This window comes from Callospermophilus lateralis, chromosome 4 (assembly GCF_048772815.1).
Source record: "Callospermophilus lateralis isolate mCalLat2 chromosome 4, mCalLat2.hap1, whole genome shotgun sequence".
Lineage (NCBI taxonomy): Eukaryota > Metazoa > Chordata > Mammalia > Rodentia > Sciuridae > Callospermophilus > Callospermophilus lateralis.
Window position 1 is genome coordinate 161,587,826 of NC_135308.1, and position 15,849 is coordinate 161,603,674.

At 53.5% G+C, this 15,849-nt stretch overlaps 1 protein-coding gene across 3 annotated transcripts in view; it reads right to left on the reverse strand.

The window, feature by feature from the left end:
• Positions 1-15,849, reverse strand: part of Pacsin2 (protein kinase C and casein kinase substrate in neurons 2) — a 109,823-nt gene that overhangs the window by 13,981 nt on the left and 79,993 nt on the right. For all 3 annotated transcript variants that reach the window (XM_076855413.1, XM_076855414.2, XM_076855412.2), the window contains exons 3-5: positions 4,928-5,084; positions 2,945-3,180; positions 1,613-1,768 (exon numbers count right to left, since the gene is read on the reverse strand). In XM_076855413.1, the coding sequence (XP_076711528.1) occupies positions 1,613-1,768; positions 2,945-3,180; positions 4,928-5,084 (549 nt within the window). The remainder of the gene's footprint in view (positions 1-1,612; positions 1,769-2,944; positions 3,181-4,927; positions 5,085-15,849) is intronic.

The following is a 15,849-nucleotide window of genomic DNA, read 5'->3' on the forward strand; positions in this document are numbered from 1 at the left end:
TGGCTTGTTTCTTCCTTTCTTCCCGGCCCCTTCCCTTTTATTTCTCTTTCTTTCTTTGCCTTCTTTCCTTTTCTCTCCCTCCCTCCTTCCTTCCTTTCTTTCTCTCTCTCTCTCTTTTTTTCTTTCTGGAGGGTACCAGGGATTGAACTCAAGGGCACTGGATCCCTGAGTCACATCCCCAGCCCTATTTTGTATTTATTTAGAGACAGGGTCTCACTGAGTGGCTTAGGGGCTTGCTAAATTGCTGAGCCTGGCTTTGAACTCGTGATCCTCCCGCCTCAGCCTCCAGAGCCATGGGGATTACAGGTGTGTACCATGGTGCCTGGTGAGTTGTTTCATCCCCAAGCCCTTTTTCATATTTTTTTTAGAGACAGGGTCTCGCTAAGTTGCTTAGGGCCTTGTTAAATTGCTGAGGCTTGTTCTGAATTTGTGATCCTCCTATCTCAGCCTCCCAAGACGCTGGGATTACAGGCGTGTGCCAGCGTACCCTGGTCTTTGACTTAAAACCTAGGGGCACCCCCCACATCCAGCATGTAAGCCCAGGTCCCTCATTAAATCCCACAGGGAGGTACCTGGAGTGCTTCAAAATCCCCTAATTCCTGGCCCCACCCCAGCAATGGAGGCCAGAGGCGCTGCTCCCCAAAGGGACTCTGACACTTGATGGACTCTCCCAGGATCACGCTTCCTCCCCAGCAGGGGAATAGTGTGGAAAGGCACTGGCCCTGGGGTCAAAACCCCTGCTCCTGAGCCACTGGGCAACATGACTTCAACTCTGGCCTTGGCTGCCTCTCTCACAATGCACGTGTGCCACTACCCAATCCACAGGGCATGGTGACGCTCGATGCAGGCCTGGGAATCAGCCCACAACTCCTGCTGCTCCGTGTAGCCTCCAGTTCTGTCTGTGGAGCGCAGCCCCTCTCTAGCTCCAGCCCATCTGCTCCTGCAAAGCCAGGTCTGGCCAGACCCCTGAGGCAGCTTGTCAGCAGGGCGTCCTCCAGCCAGCTCCTCACCGCAGAGCAGATGAGAGGGGGCATGGACAAGGGGCCGGCCCCTCACTTACAAGAAACTTCAAAATTACAACATGTTGCCAAGTTTTTAGACTCCTGTGATTCCGGGACCTTCCAGGAAGAATTGCTCCCAGGATCTGTGGGGCACTTCAGTTTACAGAGCACTTTTACAAAATCATCTCCTGTCATCTCCTCACTCACCCCTGGAGGCACAAGTTTCTTTTACAGGGAAACAAAAGCATGCCCAGGATTTCAAATTGCCTGGGCACTGACTGTCTCCTCATCAAAGGAGACTACCTGCTGCCCAGGCTCCCACAGCCTCTGCCCTGCTCTCTCGGGCCTGGCACTGCCATGAATGCAGGACAGCTCCACCCCTCTCCCAGCCCTCAATTTCCTATGGGCTCCAAGATACACCCTCCCCCTGGGCACCTCCTTCTCTCCTGCCTAGCATTTGGCTCTGCCCCTCGCCTGGGGCAGGCGCCACAGTGGAGGTAAGGTCAGTACCCAGAGGGAAGGAAGTGTTTCTTGCTGTTTAACTCTACACCCACCCAGTCAACCAAGCAATTGCAAAAGGTTTACTATGTGACAGATACAGCGCAATTTACCTTCAGGACATCTTGCTTGCATTTTTCTACCTTGTCTTGCAATTTCTTGAGCTGTTCAGGGTTGAGGGATGGATCTGCTTTGCTGTTGGCCTCTCGGGAGATGGCCAGCTTCTCTTCCTTGCATGCTGCATGGTGGGCTTTCTTTGCTGCTTCTACCTACAAGGAGAATGAGTTCTGAAGGCCTCGTTGCTGAAAGTCCAGGATCCTCACCAGAGGTCACACAGACTTGGGCATGTGTGTGTTGCTGAGCCAAGGCACAAGGAGGCACAGGCTCCATGCACTCTACTTCTGAAACAGGACCACCAAGAAAGCAGGCAAGAGCCAAGGAACACCAGGGGGCCGACAGACTCACAAATGGCTGGAGCAAGTCAGCTGAGCGGACATGGAGCACCAGGGAGGAGGCATGGCTATCCAAGGCCAGCGCATGCCAGGCAGAGAAGTTCCAAAGGGGCTATCTCGAGTAAGCAGGCTGTGTGTGTTGGGGGGCAGGAGGGCGCACATGCTGCCGCCCGTGATTCCACACGCACTCGCACGGAGGTGTCAAAGTGCGGGTCCCTGGTGTGCTCCAGAGCCCTAGGTTCACTTTAGAGGGAAAGAGGCATTCGGAGCATCGGCCTTATGAGAGGGGAAACAGTTCCACTGTGAATGGGCCCAGGGGTGAGAAGGAAAAGAAAGATGGCTGTAAAAACCCAGAGACTGGAGGCATTTTCTGAACAATTATGAGAGGGCAGGCAGCACAGCTCCTGAGAAAAGCCACGTGGAGAAGGAGGCATGCCTAGCAGGGAGGGGGCCCAGGCTGTAGCAGGGTGCAGGGCACAGCTGCAGGCTGGGGTGGCCGAGGTCGGCCTCCAGCTAGCAGGGGCCTGAACAGACTCCATGACCGGTTGCTCATTTTAGAGAATGGAATATCAGTACCCTTTGCAAATTTAGGAGAAAAACCCAAGCAAAAGAATAACAAAAGTCACTCCTTTCTACTAATACAAAAGGAAGCAGTCTCTCTAGCAGACAGTTCCCCAGGTCGGGGAAGTACTGTTAGGGGGTGAGAGCTCCCCTGAGCTCCACCACTAATATACAGTTCCGAGCCTGTTTCCAAGTCGGGCTGGTAGGGATTACATTTAAAGAACGTTCATAAAGCACTCGTGTCTGCGATCTGGGTAAATGTCAGTCACTCAGACTCTGGGCTGAGGGGTGGCTTTTCCTCTACCATCTGTGGCCTCCCATGGCTAAGGCAGCAGCACGAGCTCCTGGGAGTGTGGGCGGGAGAGAGCCCTGGTGGTGGGGTGGCCAGCAGGACAGAGGTCAAGCCAGCAGTGGCCTGCGGGAGGGAGGCACCTCTTTCAGCTTCTTGGCCCAGGGCTTCTGGGCCTTCCGGAAGCCGTCCTCCGCTTCCTTGGTCTCCTTGAAGCCTCCCATCATCTGCTTGTGAAAGGCCTCCTTCTGCCAGTTCTTGATCTTCTCGAAGTCCTCGTTCATCAGCGAGGCCTTCACTTCCAGGTGCAGCTCGCTCACCCGCTCTGCCTCAGACATGACCGCCATCCAGGCCCTCTCCACCGTTCCATACTGGGGCCCTGGCATGGGACAAGAACTGGGTTACTTGGCCGCAGCTGGTGTCGGGGATTTCCTGTCACCCTGCAGCTGTTCACATGGGAACAGCCTGGCCCACACGCATTTCCTTTTTTTAAGGCAATGAGCTCTTTAAAAATGCAAATTTCTATACTTTGGAGGCATTAATTTGCTTAAAGATGGCCAGAGAAGGGGAGGCTTTCTGAAATGGGTCCTCTCTATCCCAGGCTGCTCTGCACCCACCACACCACCTGACGGCGGGGCTCTCAGGCAGCCCCTGGCCAGCGCTGTGGCTGTCAGCAGGCTCCCAGCCCCGAGCAGCAGCCAGAATGCTTGTGGGATGGAGGCCCGTCTCCTTGGCAGGACCAATCCTGTCCCTGGAGGAGGAGGGAGGAGGGGAGGAAGGCGAGCAGGAGACAGGCCCAGATGGCAATCTCCACAGTGCAGCGGGGGCTACACCACCTCAGCGGCTCCTTGCTGCTCTGGTCCACAATGCTCAGGAAGGAAACTTAATCTGGTCTGTCACTTTTGATAAGGGGACCCGGCAGGGGAAGAGCAGAGCTATGACAAAGCTGAGGGTAAAAATGAGACCCTGGCCAGGTCCTTGAGGTATTCATTCACAGGGATTAGCAGTGACTGGGCCAAGAAATACAGAGGAGTAGGGCACACAACTCATGCGTGGGAACAGCAGAAGTGTGGCCCCTCTGAACATTAATCCCTTGGGACTGCATAATGAGGGGACTGCAAAAAGGGCAACCTGCTGTCTGAGTCACAGTGCCCTCCAGACACCAGGGCGAGGGCGGACGCTGACAGCGGTGGAAAGGCAGCAGAGGGCTGCCACTGGCTGAGGGAGGTCTCCCCCGCCCAGGGCTATGTGCCTCTCTACAACCTGAGCCCCGAACCCGAGTTCTGAGCCAGCAAGCCTGCGTGTGTCCTGCAGGTGACAAGGGCTAGAACAGGGGCTATTTGCAAAGAACAGTCTGGAGTCCCCAAGGAAAGGGGACAAAAGCTCACACACCCTGTGCCAGGCTGTGCTGTAAGCCCCTTAAATGACCTACTTCAGCATCCAGGGAAGGAACAGGCACCTGGACAAGGCAGGGCTGAACCCATGCCCAGGGGCTTGGCTCCTCTGAGGTCAGCTGGCCCTGGGAGAGCCTACCCCAAGCACCCGCGAGAAGCTCCCCTACGCTGTGTCCCTCCTAGGAACCCAATCAAGTCCCACCCCTAGGCTGGGAAGTGGGCTCCACCCTCACAGTGGCATCTGTGGACACAGATGTTGGTAGGGAGGGCAAAGGGACAAAAGTCCACCATGTGACACTGTAGTCACTCCCTTTAAGACTCACAGCTACAAAGCCAGCCAGTTGTCACCATCTAGCCTGATCTGGGCTTAGAAATGAACAGCTCTGGTGTGAGAAAGCAAGACTCTGAGCAGAGCGCCTGCAGGTGACAGGAACTTCCTCACAAGTCAGCCCCAGCAGCTGTTCCGAGCTGGCCATCAAGGCTGAGTGCCTGGGGACGACTGGTTTGGAACAGGAGGCTCAAGGGCTATTTGCAAAGAGCAGTTCAGAGTCCCCAAGGAAAAGGGACAAAAGCTCATGCAGTGGGCGAAAGGCTCCCACCAGCCCCGTGAAAAATCACAGCCGCAGAAATGTAAGGTATCCTGCTGCCCAGATCTTGGGAGACACAGGTCAGAGAGCATGAAGCATTCCCCAGAGCCCCGGTGAGCGCCTGGCGCAGGGCCAGCCTCCCTACCCTTCTCCACAAGCTGTTTCCACCGCCGCGCCCACTCGGTGAGCTGCTGCGCGTAGGCCTTCTCAATGCGCGCACGCTCATGCAGGCAGCTCATGAGGTCACTGCACAGGCGGTGGCCATCGTCAATCCGCTTCACCGTCCTCTTGTAGTTCCCAACCTAGGAGACAGAGCCATGCTATGGGGCAGACGCCCAGCCAGCTGTTCACCTGCCAGCCCCTTGCTGCCTACAGGGCAAGCCACCAGGCTGGGCTCCCCCTCCCCACAGTCTGAAAGACACCCTGCAGGCTGGACAATAGCCTCCCTGCCTGTATTACCACAGGGGGGCGCAATTCAGGAAACCAGAGCTCCTCAGTACTCTGCAGCCAGGAGCTGGGCAGAAAGCCACCTGTGGCCCGGGAGGGAGGCAGAGGGAGGGGCCAGGGGCGGCTTCCCAGACTAGGTGACTTGTAAATAAACCTGCTCTGATGTCATTACATGCTGGATTATCACTTGCCAGTTTTAGTAATAAACGCTATTTCCCCCTTACTGAGCACCTAGCTTCAGCCAGGCACCAGACTAGGAAGTGCACACCTCCAACCACTGCCACCTGCTACCAAGTAGGAACAACCACCTCTTTCACAGATAAGCAAACCAGGCTGAGATCTCAAAGCTGCAGCAGCTGGGCTGGAGCTAAAGGTAGGTTTTCCAGTGGCTGCAGAAGGACAGACTCCCGCAAAGTTTAATTCTTATCTGCTTTGTCAAGGGCAAGGTGAGTTTTGACTGCTTATTTTACATATGAAAGGAGAAACTAGCCCATCTAAATTAGAAATAATAAAACTATAACTGAAATAGCCTTAATGTCTGTCTAATTTGGGGTGAAAATCAAAATATTTAATATTTCATCCTTTGAGTCTCTGACCTGCAAGGGTATAGGGCAGCTGACCCTGGAGCACCCAGAGGAAATGACAAAAGCAAGGATCTATTATATTCTCATTCTTTTTTCTTCCACTGTCTTAAAAATTCTCATCCATTTTGCCTTTTCTAACAGTCTCTGCCTGGCTGACCACCAGGATGTTCTCTGTTCAGGGCCAGCCTGGAAGCTCCTAGAGGGCAGGATGGACACATGCCTTTTCTGTGTGGAATGGCCACGGCACCCCTGAGTCTCTCCTTTCCTAAGCTGGGTTAGCCAGTGGAGGAGGAGGGCTTGGGTGGGTGGGTGGCTCTGCCAGAAGGCGGGGGTGGTGGTGAGGCTTTGCAGAGGAACAGCCCCTGGGCCCTGCGCACAGATGGCAAGGGGAGAGAAAAGGGCTGTGGCGCCTTGAGAAGGACTGTCCCCTGAGGCCAGCGCTCTAAACAGGCTAGGATGACCCCTGCCCAGCACAGAACCTCCACAGGTAATTTGCCTGGGCAGCTTCTCCAGAGGACCGCCTGATTTCCAGCCTATCTGCTATGGCAAGGAAACAGATCTGCCCCCCCACCCCCCACCCCCGCCCGCCACCCCAGCCTTGTGCCTAGTCCTTCCCTCCACAGACGCCCCTCCTCCCAGGCGTGGCCTGGTAGAAACTCCTCAGCAAGGCCAGCAGCTCAGCCAGACACGGGGCTACACATGAGCTGTGGCTACAAACTTCAGCAGGCCCTTTCCCAAGACAAAACCAAGCGTTTTCACAACCTATTAGAAGTGTACCTGCTTTTCCTAAAATGGGGCCTTGCTATCATTTTGACACTTACAGCCGGATGAAAAAACAAACAAACCCTGATTAAACACAGCTCAGTACTGCTGAGCTGGAGGCAAGAGGAGAAAAGATAATCACAGGCCTAGGCAGCCTCCACGGTTGCCATGGAGCTGGGATGCCGAGTGGCTTCTCATCTCCTGCTGCCAGCAGTTCTCACACAGGCAGGCGCTGACCATCACAGCAGGCGGTGGGCTCTCCAAAAGCCCGGGAGGAAGGGATTTCCCCACAAGCCAAGCTTTGACAGGTTCATCAGCACACAGTGCAGCTGCAGCTTCCGCTCAACTAGGAGCTCTGGACTGGGGACACCTGAAGGTAGTCACAGGCGGGAAGGCTTTCTCAGCCAGTACACACTCCAGGCTTCCGTGCAAGCTGTCGGTGGTCCTGGAGGTGGCTGAGGAAACTGTGCTGGCCTTGGGGCCACCACTGGAGCCACAATGAGAGAGTGCATAGAGCCACCAAGCGGTGCACAGACCCCGCTCTCCACTGTATGCCAATGAGGCTCATCCCAAGAACCCCAAATTTGCACCCTACTAAGACCACTTGCTAGGATGCCCTTGATTTTACCTTGAGAACAATCATGTCACTTAACCTGTGACCGTGTGTGGAAGTACCACAGCTGCCCTCTCCACCCTGGTGAGGAGGTTCAAAGTAAGCCAGCTGCGCTAAGCCTCCTCCCAGGCAAGCCCAGGGACCCCACAGTCGGACAGTACACCCAAAGCTGAGAAAGGTGGTCGAGCAGCTCTAATGCCCTCTCTGCAGGCTTGGAGGACAAGGGTGAAAGATGACTCTTTCAGGGATTCCTAATTACAGTCCTACAGACGGCGACAAGAGGGCTAAATGGCTTCTGAAAACTCACCCGCACCTACGGCCGCCTGCCCTCTGGCTCTCACAAAGGGAGCAGTGCTGATTTGGCCCTGCCCCAAACGTGTGACCTTGAGTCTCCTCTCTGCATTTCTGCCCCTTCAGCTGAAAGGCAGGGTCTAAGCTGAGCCTGGGAGAGCAGGGCAACAGTAGGCACTTCCACTGCAGGCTGGCAGCTCCACCCGGCCCTCACTTGACTCAACCTGGCCTCTGGTTCCCATTCAATCATCTTGTCCACTCAGCCTGGGGGGGGGGAAGTGGGGGGAGGCGAGGCTTGGATGACTCTAAGCCTTCACAGTTCTGGGATTTCAACTGAGCCGGATCTGCCACCACGGCATTCCTAACTCTCAACCTCTGAGGATCTGGCAACACCCTCTGGCCGCCCACGGACACTTAACAAACATCTGCAAGGAGGCAGGGACACAAGAGGTGCAGGAATGTAATGGAGAACAAACTGTCGCCACACTCGTGGGACTGAGGGCCAGATGAACAAGTACAGATGGGAAGGGGCAGCCCAGAGGAGTGAGCACCGCCAGCGCAGCCTGAGTGCACACATCTCCCTCTGTGTGCCTCCTCCCGCTCTCAGCCCGGCGCACCCCGGTCCCCTTGAATGGGCTGTGCTGCCACACTCCAAGATATATTAAAATGTAGGCTGCAAGGGAAGACTTGCAGCTTTCCTTCTCTCCATCCTGCAGGCTAGGCACACACAGGGCACTCCACAGTGTCTTCTCGGGACCCAAAAGGCACAGAGGCTGGGATTCTGTTCCACGGAGGAGGGGACCAAAGAGTTGCTGAGAGCTCAGAGGCACAGGCAATGGAGTAACCTGAGGCCTTTTATTTAACAAGTCTAGTCCAGCAAGTCCCGCAAAAACTGTTCAAAAGACTCAACTCTCCATGCGTCATCATGCAGTAAAGTAACTCCACGGGGACAGATGAGCAGCTCCACATGCTCTGTCACATCTCTGGTGGAAAAACCGTAGCACAAACCAGCAGGGCCTCGCTGCTCCTGCACTGCAGCCTACAAATCTTTTCGTGAAGTCCAGGGCCAGAGTTAGCTTGTCCCAAGCCCACTGGTGTCCCAGGCAGGCTGCAGGGCTCAGGACAGGGTCCCTTCTCCCCAGGGCGGTGCTCTGCAGATTCTGCATCCTATACTTACCTGCAGGGTCTCCCCTGGTAAAAGCACAGGGCTCCCCATCTCAGGCAACCTTCTGACTTCCCATTCCAAGCCCTCCTCTGAATCCTCCTTTCCAAATAGGGGTGACAACTGATTTTGGAGTTGTGAAATTTGTCATGCATGCTTAAAGACACTAAGGGTTATGTTTAGAAAACTGTGCTCTCTGAATCCTTGTTTTTATGAGTTCCTCAAATTCCTGTCTCCAACTTTCCTTCCACCCGACCCTACGATCCCGATGTGTCCTAAGCCTTCACCTGGATGCTCCCCTGAAACACCATCCCAGACAACACCAAACCTCACTGGGGCCCCATCTGCAAAACAGGGTGATGCTTTTTACCTTGCAGCACCTGAGAGGGTCTGGTTTGGGCCTGCTGCTGCAGCCATGGCGTCACTAACAGCCTCGTGTCCAGCCCACCTGGAGCTGGATCTGCAAGTACCTGGCTGACTTTGACCCAGTACTACTACTGCTATTTCCCTGGGGCCTCCTTCGGTCTCAACTCTGGGTGCTTGGCTCCTACCCCCACTGGGTGGCCCCACCCTCTGTTCCAGGATCTGCTGTTCATCAGGTGGGAGGGGGAAGAAGATAAGGCTCCCCATCCTGCAAAGGCAGCCCGTCCTTTGACAGTTTTAAACAAAAACCCCAGATTTCCACAACTTCAAAGATCAACTGAGTCATCCATCTTTAATCAAAATGTTCAAGATGACAAACTAGAAAGTGGATGAACTAGTAACCCAGAAACTTCAACTTGCAGATCCTGAGTCCAAAGGCAGAACACGTAAAAGAAACACTGCCGAGAGGAAGGATGTTTAAACAAAGCTATTTTTGAGCCAAACTCCTTCCTCCTGAGCCAGGTTTGCTGTGCCCAGTGCTTGCGGGGCATGTGGTGCCCAGGAGCCCACCCCCGCACTGTCCCGCCCAGGTGCTCTCGCAGACAGTACACCCCAGACCTGCGAGCAGTCACCCCGACACTCCCCTCTGCCTCCTGGTCTCCTGGGCAGAAATGCACAACTTCACTTGTCCTTCAGTCAACTGCCTGGCAAACAGCAGAAGCATGATCCATGGCTCTGGAGGGGCTGAACTGTCGTCTTCTTCATGATCCCTTGCACCCGAGCGAGGTGCCTGATGCATGGCAGGCACCTGGCTGCCACAGGGGATGGCAAGATCCTTTTCATGGGTAAGTGCTTGCAGAAGGCCAGCCGCTCTCAGCAGAAACCCAGAAGCATCCCCCAACTAACCACAGAAGGCGGCAGGAACAATCCTGGAGACACCAGGGACGGGGCCAGCCCCTAAGGTACAAAACCAAACCCTCTGGTAGGAAATCACCACTGGGGGTTCCTCCAGGAACACCTGCCCCTGCACCCTCCCAGTTCCCTTGTCCCTGACCTCAGTCTACCTCTACCCTGGCCCTGGACCCCTGAGCCTGACGCCTGTCTACTTACGACTCTCGCCACCCTACACCCAGAAGGATGGGATATCAAAGAGTCAAACCCAGGTGGTAACCAGGATGCTTTTTTCAATATCTATTTTATTATTGCCTTTTCCCACATCTTGAAGATCTATTTTATTTTTTGAGCTCATACAGACCTAGGTTAATGTTTTTCTGATCAGTTTTATTTTTTGGCTGTGGAGTTTTTAAACATTGCAATGGAGATTTCACCTGTGTAAAGCTACAAGGCCTTTACTATTGTCCTATGTGTTGTATGTTATGTGTGCACACTTGTGTTTTGTGTTGTATGTCTGTATGTGCGTATGTCCATATCTCATATATGAGGAGCGCTCATGAAAAAATGGATCCGAATTTTTTTTTATTCACGTGATTTAAATGGTTTAATTTAAATTGGGTAAACAGCTGTTGAGGATTGTTTTAATATGTGAACAAATAAGGAGGTTAACAGATCTGTTTGTTTACTTTCACCTTTCCTTTTCATCATATTTAATAATTCTGTTCAGGATAATGTAAATTGTTCAGAAAATTGTTTTCTTATTGCCTGTTGGAATGTTACATAATTTTTTTTTAGCCATCATTGCCAGAATTCCTATCTTCATCCCAGTGCCGGTGAAGACAAAGATAAAACCAAACTACAGCTTCTTCGATAGCTATCACAGTAAACTGTATAAACTGATGCATCAATGAATAATAACTCAACAAGTAATACTCAATCAAGGAGTTGATTTACTTTGGGAGGAAATGGACATATTGATAGATTCCTCTGCTTTAAACTGCTTGCAGAACTTGCCTGGACTATGTATCACTTGTATGAATTGTGAACTATCTGTTGGTGCAGCGAATTGCGGTAGTGTTGGCGTATCTTTGCTGATGGTGTCACCGGTGGTACAATTTTTCCATAGGAGCCGTCAATTGGCTTGGTGTCGTGGCATTTCTGTATCCTCCTCCCTTCTGCTAGTGATGGCCAAATTTGGGGGCCAACAGAGGTGAGGCAAAGAACCTCACCTCCCACTGGTGCAAAGGCCAAATTTGGGGGCCAACAGAGGTGAGGCAAAGAACCTCACCTCCCACTGGTGCAAAGGCCAAATTTGGGGGCCAACAGAGGTGAGGCAAAGAACCTCACCCCCCCACTGGTGCATAGGCCTATCCACAAGTATGGCTGTATGCTGGACCGGTAGTCAGTGATGGGTAAGATCCAATTGCAGTGACCAACCTAAGACAGGAGGCTGACGCCTTAAAGTCAGCTCATCCATATGTAGTATTGAACAGCCTAACAGGCACCGTCCCTAAGCCACATGCTTGGTGTTTAATTAAACAGAAGGGGGGAGCTGCTGAGAGCCATAGCCAAGTCCAAATGACACATAGCCGAGTCCAAATGACGCATGGCATTTTTGCCAGAATGGAGTGGTTGAGAGGTGACGCCAGCAAGCCATTGAGATGATAATGGTTATGTTAAGCTGTGTATATTAGACCCCTGCTGTCCACCTCGGCCTGCTACTTTGGAGTTCTCGTGGGGATTCCCGGAGAGTTCCCATTGGTTGGGGAAGTGCCGGAGGAGAGATTTTCCGGTTGGTGGTTCCTAGAGGAGCAGCATGGGTGGCGTTCGAGAGAATTCCCGGGGAGCGTGTGTGGAGTGTGCTGGTGGAGTTCAGAAATAAAGTTTGTTCCTGCTTCAGTGGCTCGTGATTTGTGCCCAGCCAGACTGCGGCACCGCTGACTGCACCTGGGTACCTCCACCTCACCCTGCCAGCCCAAACCAACAATGGAGCCAAGTTACTACAGTGTCATTGAGCCTAAAGGCCTTTCCCACTCTAAACTCTACTGGTTAGAAAGGGAAATGTGTCTCCAACCCCTTAAACAGTTACTTCCAAATCATTGAAACCCAGGGAGAAAAGAAAGTTCTTCTTCAGAAGTGGTGCCCCAATGGCACAACCCTGAAGTGTTGGATTCTCAGGAGGCAAGTACAGAGCCACTCTAACCCTGTGGACACTCAGGAGGCTGCCCGCACCTAGGAGGGTCTACTTCCGCCACCACTCCTATCACCACGTGCCAGGCTCATACACACCACTGAGGGCCCAGGTAAGAGCAAAGCTGGCGCTGCAGAGGCCTCTTGGGTTCAGAAGCCCCTTGGACCCTGGCTCTGCCCTGATACCAGAGGCTTTGGATTCAACATGCTGATCAGTGCTGCTGGACCAGTGCCAGTCAGCACCAGCGTGTGGGGCACCTGGCATGGACAGCTGGTCCCGATTCAGGAGCAGGCCACCCTGGTTGTGGAGTCTACCCTGTGGGGATGCACCCTGAACTCTACCTTTCCTTTCCCCACTAAAAGCACGACTCGATTCTCCCTAGCACTAGCAGTGAGTGAGTGCACAGGCTCAAGAGGGCTGCAAACGGGGCATGTGGAGGGCCCAAGCCGAAACCATACCCACAGAATCCATGCTCGGGGCAGCAGCTAAAATGAACCATCTGGCTGGTGGCTGGTTCTCAACTCTTACTGGGCAGCTAGGTGAAGGGGACTGGCACCAGCCATGTCTGCTCTACCCTGTGGTGTCCACCCTGCATGCAGTGAGCTGTCTGGAGGTCCAGTGGCTGCCTGCTAGAACTGGCCAGTTCTGCACCTGAACCCAGGCTCCCGCAGAGGACACACTGGGCTTGGCAGGGAGAGCGCTCTTGGGAGGACCTTCAGTACCTCCCTGTCCCATGCCCAGTGGTAGGCACTGGCATCACAAGCCAACAGGTCCACCCTGCTCCTGCTGCACCACAGGATAGCAGCCAAGGCCAGGTGCAGCAGGGTGCTAAAGGCTACCAAACACACACTGATAATCCAGCGTGGTGCTGCATACCTTCAATCCCAGCTCTGCAAGTTCAAGGACAGCCGGGGTAACCCGACAAGATCTTGCTCAACATAAAACAAAACCCACTGGGGTGCGGCTCTGCTCGGGGGTAGAGCACTTGCCCAGCAGGTGAGAGGCCCTGGGTTCATTCTCAGCACCACAGCAAAAAAAAAAAAAAAAAAAAACAGAAAACCAGAAGGAACCCAGGGCACTGATGCTAGCTGTGGACTCTACGAGGACGGAAACTGTCCCTGTCGTATTCACCTCAGGGACATGGTGAGTGCTCAACTCATACAGGCTCACCTGAATGACCAAGAAGTATAAAGGAAGCCTGGAGAAAACCCAGAATCCCCATCCAAAAACCCCTTTGGCTGGACAGAGAGCGCAGCACCTGTTGAGTTCTGCTCTAACATCAAAGTCTCAGCCAACGCCCGGCACTGATGTTTGGATGTTGTCAGAGGCATCCAGCCACAGCTCACATGTATGTCTTCTGAACTATAAAATCACAGAGGAATTTTCAGAAGGTTTAATTCTGAAAATTCTGTAAGTCATGAGGTCCAGAACCAGACAAATCAGGCCATGACAAAGGCAGCCCCAGAGTCTAGGAGCCCAGCATCCTTCAGGACACCACCTTACCATCTGGACCAAGGACCAAAGTGGAGACATTCACCCACCACAGAAGTGCAGGATCTTAGGAAAACCACATTATCTCATTGACTGAAAAGAACTGCACAAGAACACAACTTACTCCTAAAAAGCTAGGGACAGAGCTCTGAAGAGCAGGCCACAGCAGCCTGTCTAGCAGTCCCAGAGTGACCAAAGGCCATCAGCAGCAATGTGACTCTCCTAGAAATATGAAGAACCTTAAATAAAGACTGTGCACTTGCCAACAAGTGCAGCGTGCTTATCCTGCGCGTGTCACATCAGGCAGGGTAAGAGTCTCTGTCAAGGAAAAAGGAAGAGGGTGTCATGTGCCTTGTGAGGCTCTTCATGGAGGTTCTCAGTAATCATTACGACTGACCTGGGAAGTAGGGCCCAGCAATGCCATGGAACTGCTTGGGAAGCCAATCAGGCCTTCTCACCTCTCTGAGCCCACAGAGGACCCTGCTGTGTTCACACGTGGCCACCACTGCAGAGGATGACTCTCTTCTGGCAGAGGCTCCAGAGGCTACGAGCGGAGGGAGCCCTATGCCCAAACCCCAGCTCCACACCTTTTCCCTACAGGAACTCGGCAGTCCTAAACTACTCTGAGCCTGGGTTTTCCCACCTGTAAAGAGGCAGCTGCAGCCTTGGAATGACTGCAGGGCCTGGTGCAGTGAAAACCAACCAAGAGCCCTGGTTTCCATTTCTAAACTTCTTGAAGCTTAACATGCCCTCAGAAAAGGTCACAGATCAAAAGCACACCACCCATGTGTACAAGCTTAATGCCCCCTGCCTGGGACACAACAGGGCCAGGGGGTCACCGCTCTCTAGGAGCAGGCAGCCCAGGGCCACCCCAACCCAGCTGGTGCTCTGAGTCGGCAGGCAGGGCCTTCTGCTGGACCCACACAGCCTCCAACTAGGACCATTTTAGTCCCTTTGTCTGCTTTATCCATGCTGTGTCCCCAGGTCCAGAAGAGGGCATGGTGCCTAGCAGGTCTCTATAAATGCTTAGAGAAAGAGTGATTTCTGCTCAGTGTTATCTAAGTACATATCTTATTCCAAATATCTGTCTGCATCTCGAGAGCAGTCCTAACACACCACCCAGTTTGGCCTCATCCTTTCAGATCAATTTGCACCCCTGGCCACTCCTCCCTTCAGTCGGGCTCTCTGCTAAGTCCCAGACTGTCATGTGAGAAACACGTCCTTGCTGGCAGGGAGTTCATAGTACAGATGAAGAAGCAAGCAGTGACCACACAACATGCGGGATGAGCAGGTGCGAAGACTGCCTACGCTGGCCAGGAATGGTCCAGGGAGGCCTCCTGGAGGAAGTGCTCCTGGGAAGAAAACAGGTCCGGTTGGAAGAAAGAACCCTTCATGTTCTCGTGTTCCAGGAAGCAGCTCTTTGAGACAGGCTGCTACTTTGCTCAGGCTGACCTTGAACTCCTGGGCTCATGCGATCCCCCTGCCTCAGCCCCCGGAATGCAGGGACTGTGCATGTACCACCGCACCAGGCTCAGGTCATACTCATCCTGGAATGAAGGATTTAGTCCAAAGTCCACTGGGGCCTTTCACTGGAACAGGAAAGGAGAGTACAAATGATAGACATTTGAGCCCCTCGGCTCAAACCTTGGGCTTCTGAGATCTCCCGTCCCCATTAAATCATAACATAGATGTGTTTGACTTCCCACAAACTGACACCCTGTTTCTTGCTGTCCCTGGCCAACACCAGGACATCAGCCTTAACTTCCATCACCAGAGCGCCTGTGTCAGGAGGGCGCCCGTGCTGTGCTGATGGTGTCCCACTTTATCTGGCAGTCTTCCCTGGGGACCAGTATCCACCTTTACAGATAAAGACCCTGAGGCTCGGATGAGCTGAGCCACTTGCCCACAGTCACACAGTCACACAGCTGTGGCGGCTTAGCTGGAACCCGAGCCCAGGTCTTTTCCACTGCAGGGCGCTGCTTTTTTCCATGAAGTGACCATACAACATGCTGCCAAGAAGCTCCGGGGTCTTGCCCCAGGGACAACAGGAGATCAAGAGCTGACTTTTAGGCTGGGGGTGTAGCTCAGTGTACAGCACTTGCCTCCCGTGTGCAGGGCCCTGGGTCCCCTCCCTTAGCACCACCCAAACAACAACACAATTGACTTTCCTTCCATCAGTGGGCAGGAAGAGTAAGTGGGGCTCAGGAAGAATGGCTTCTGGAACAAAACACAACACAAACATTCACACTGCAGCCAGGAAGGGAGTTCC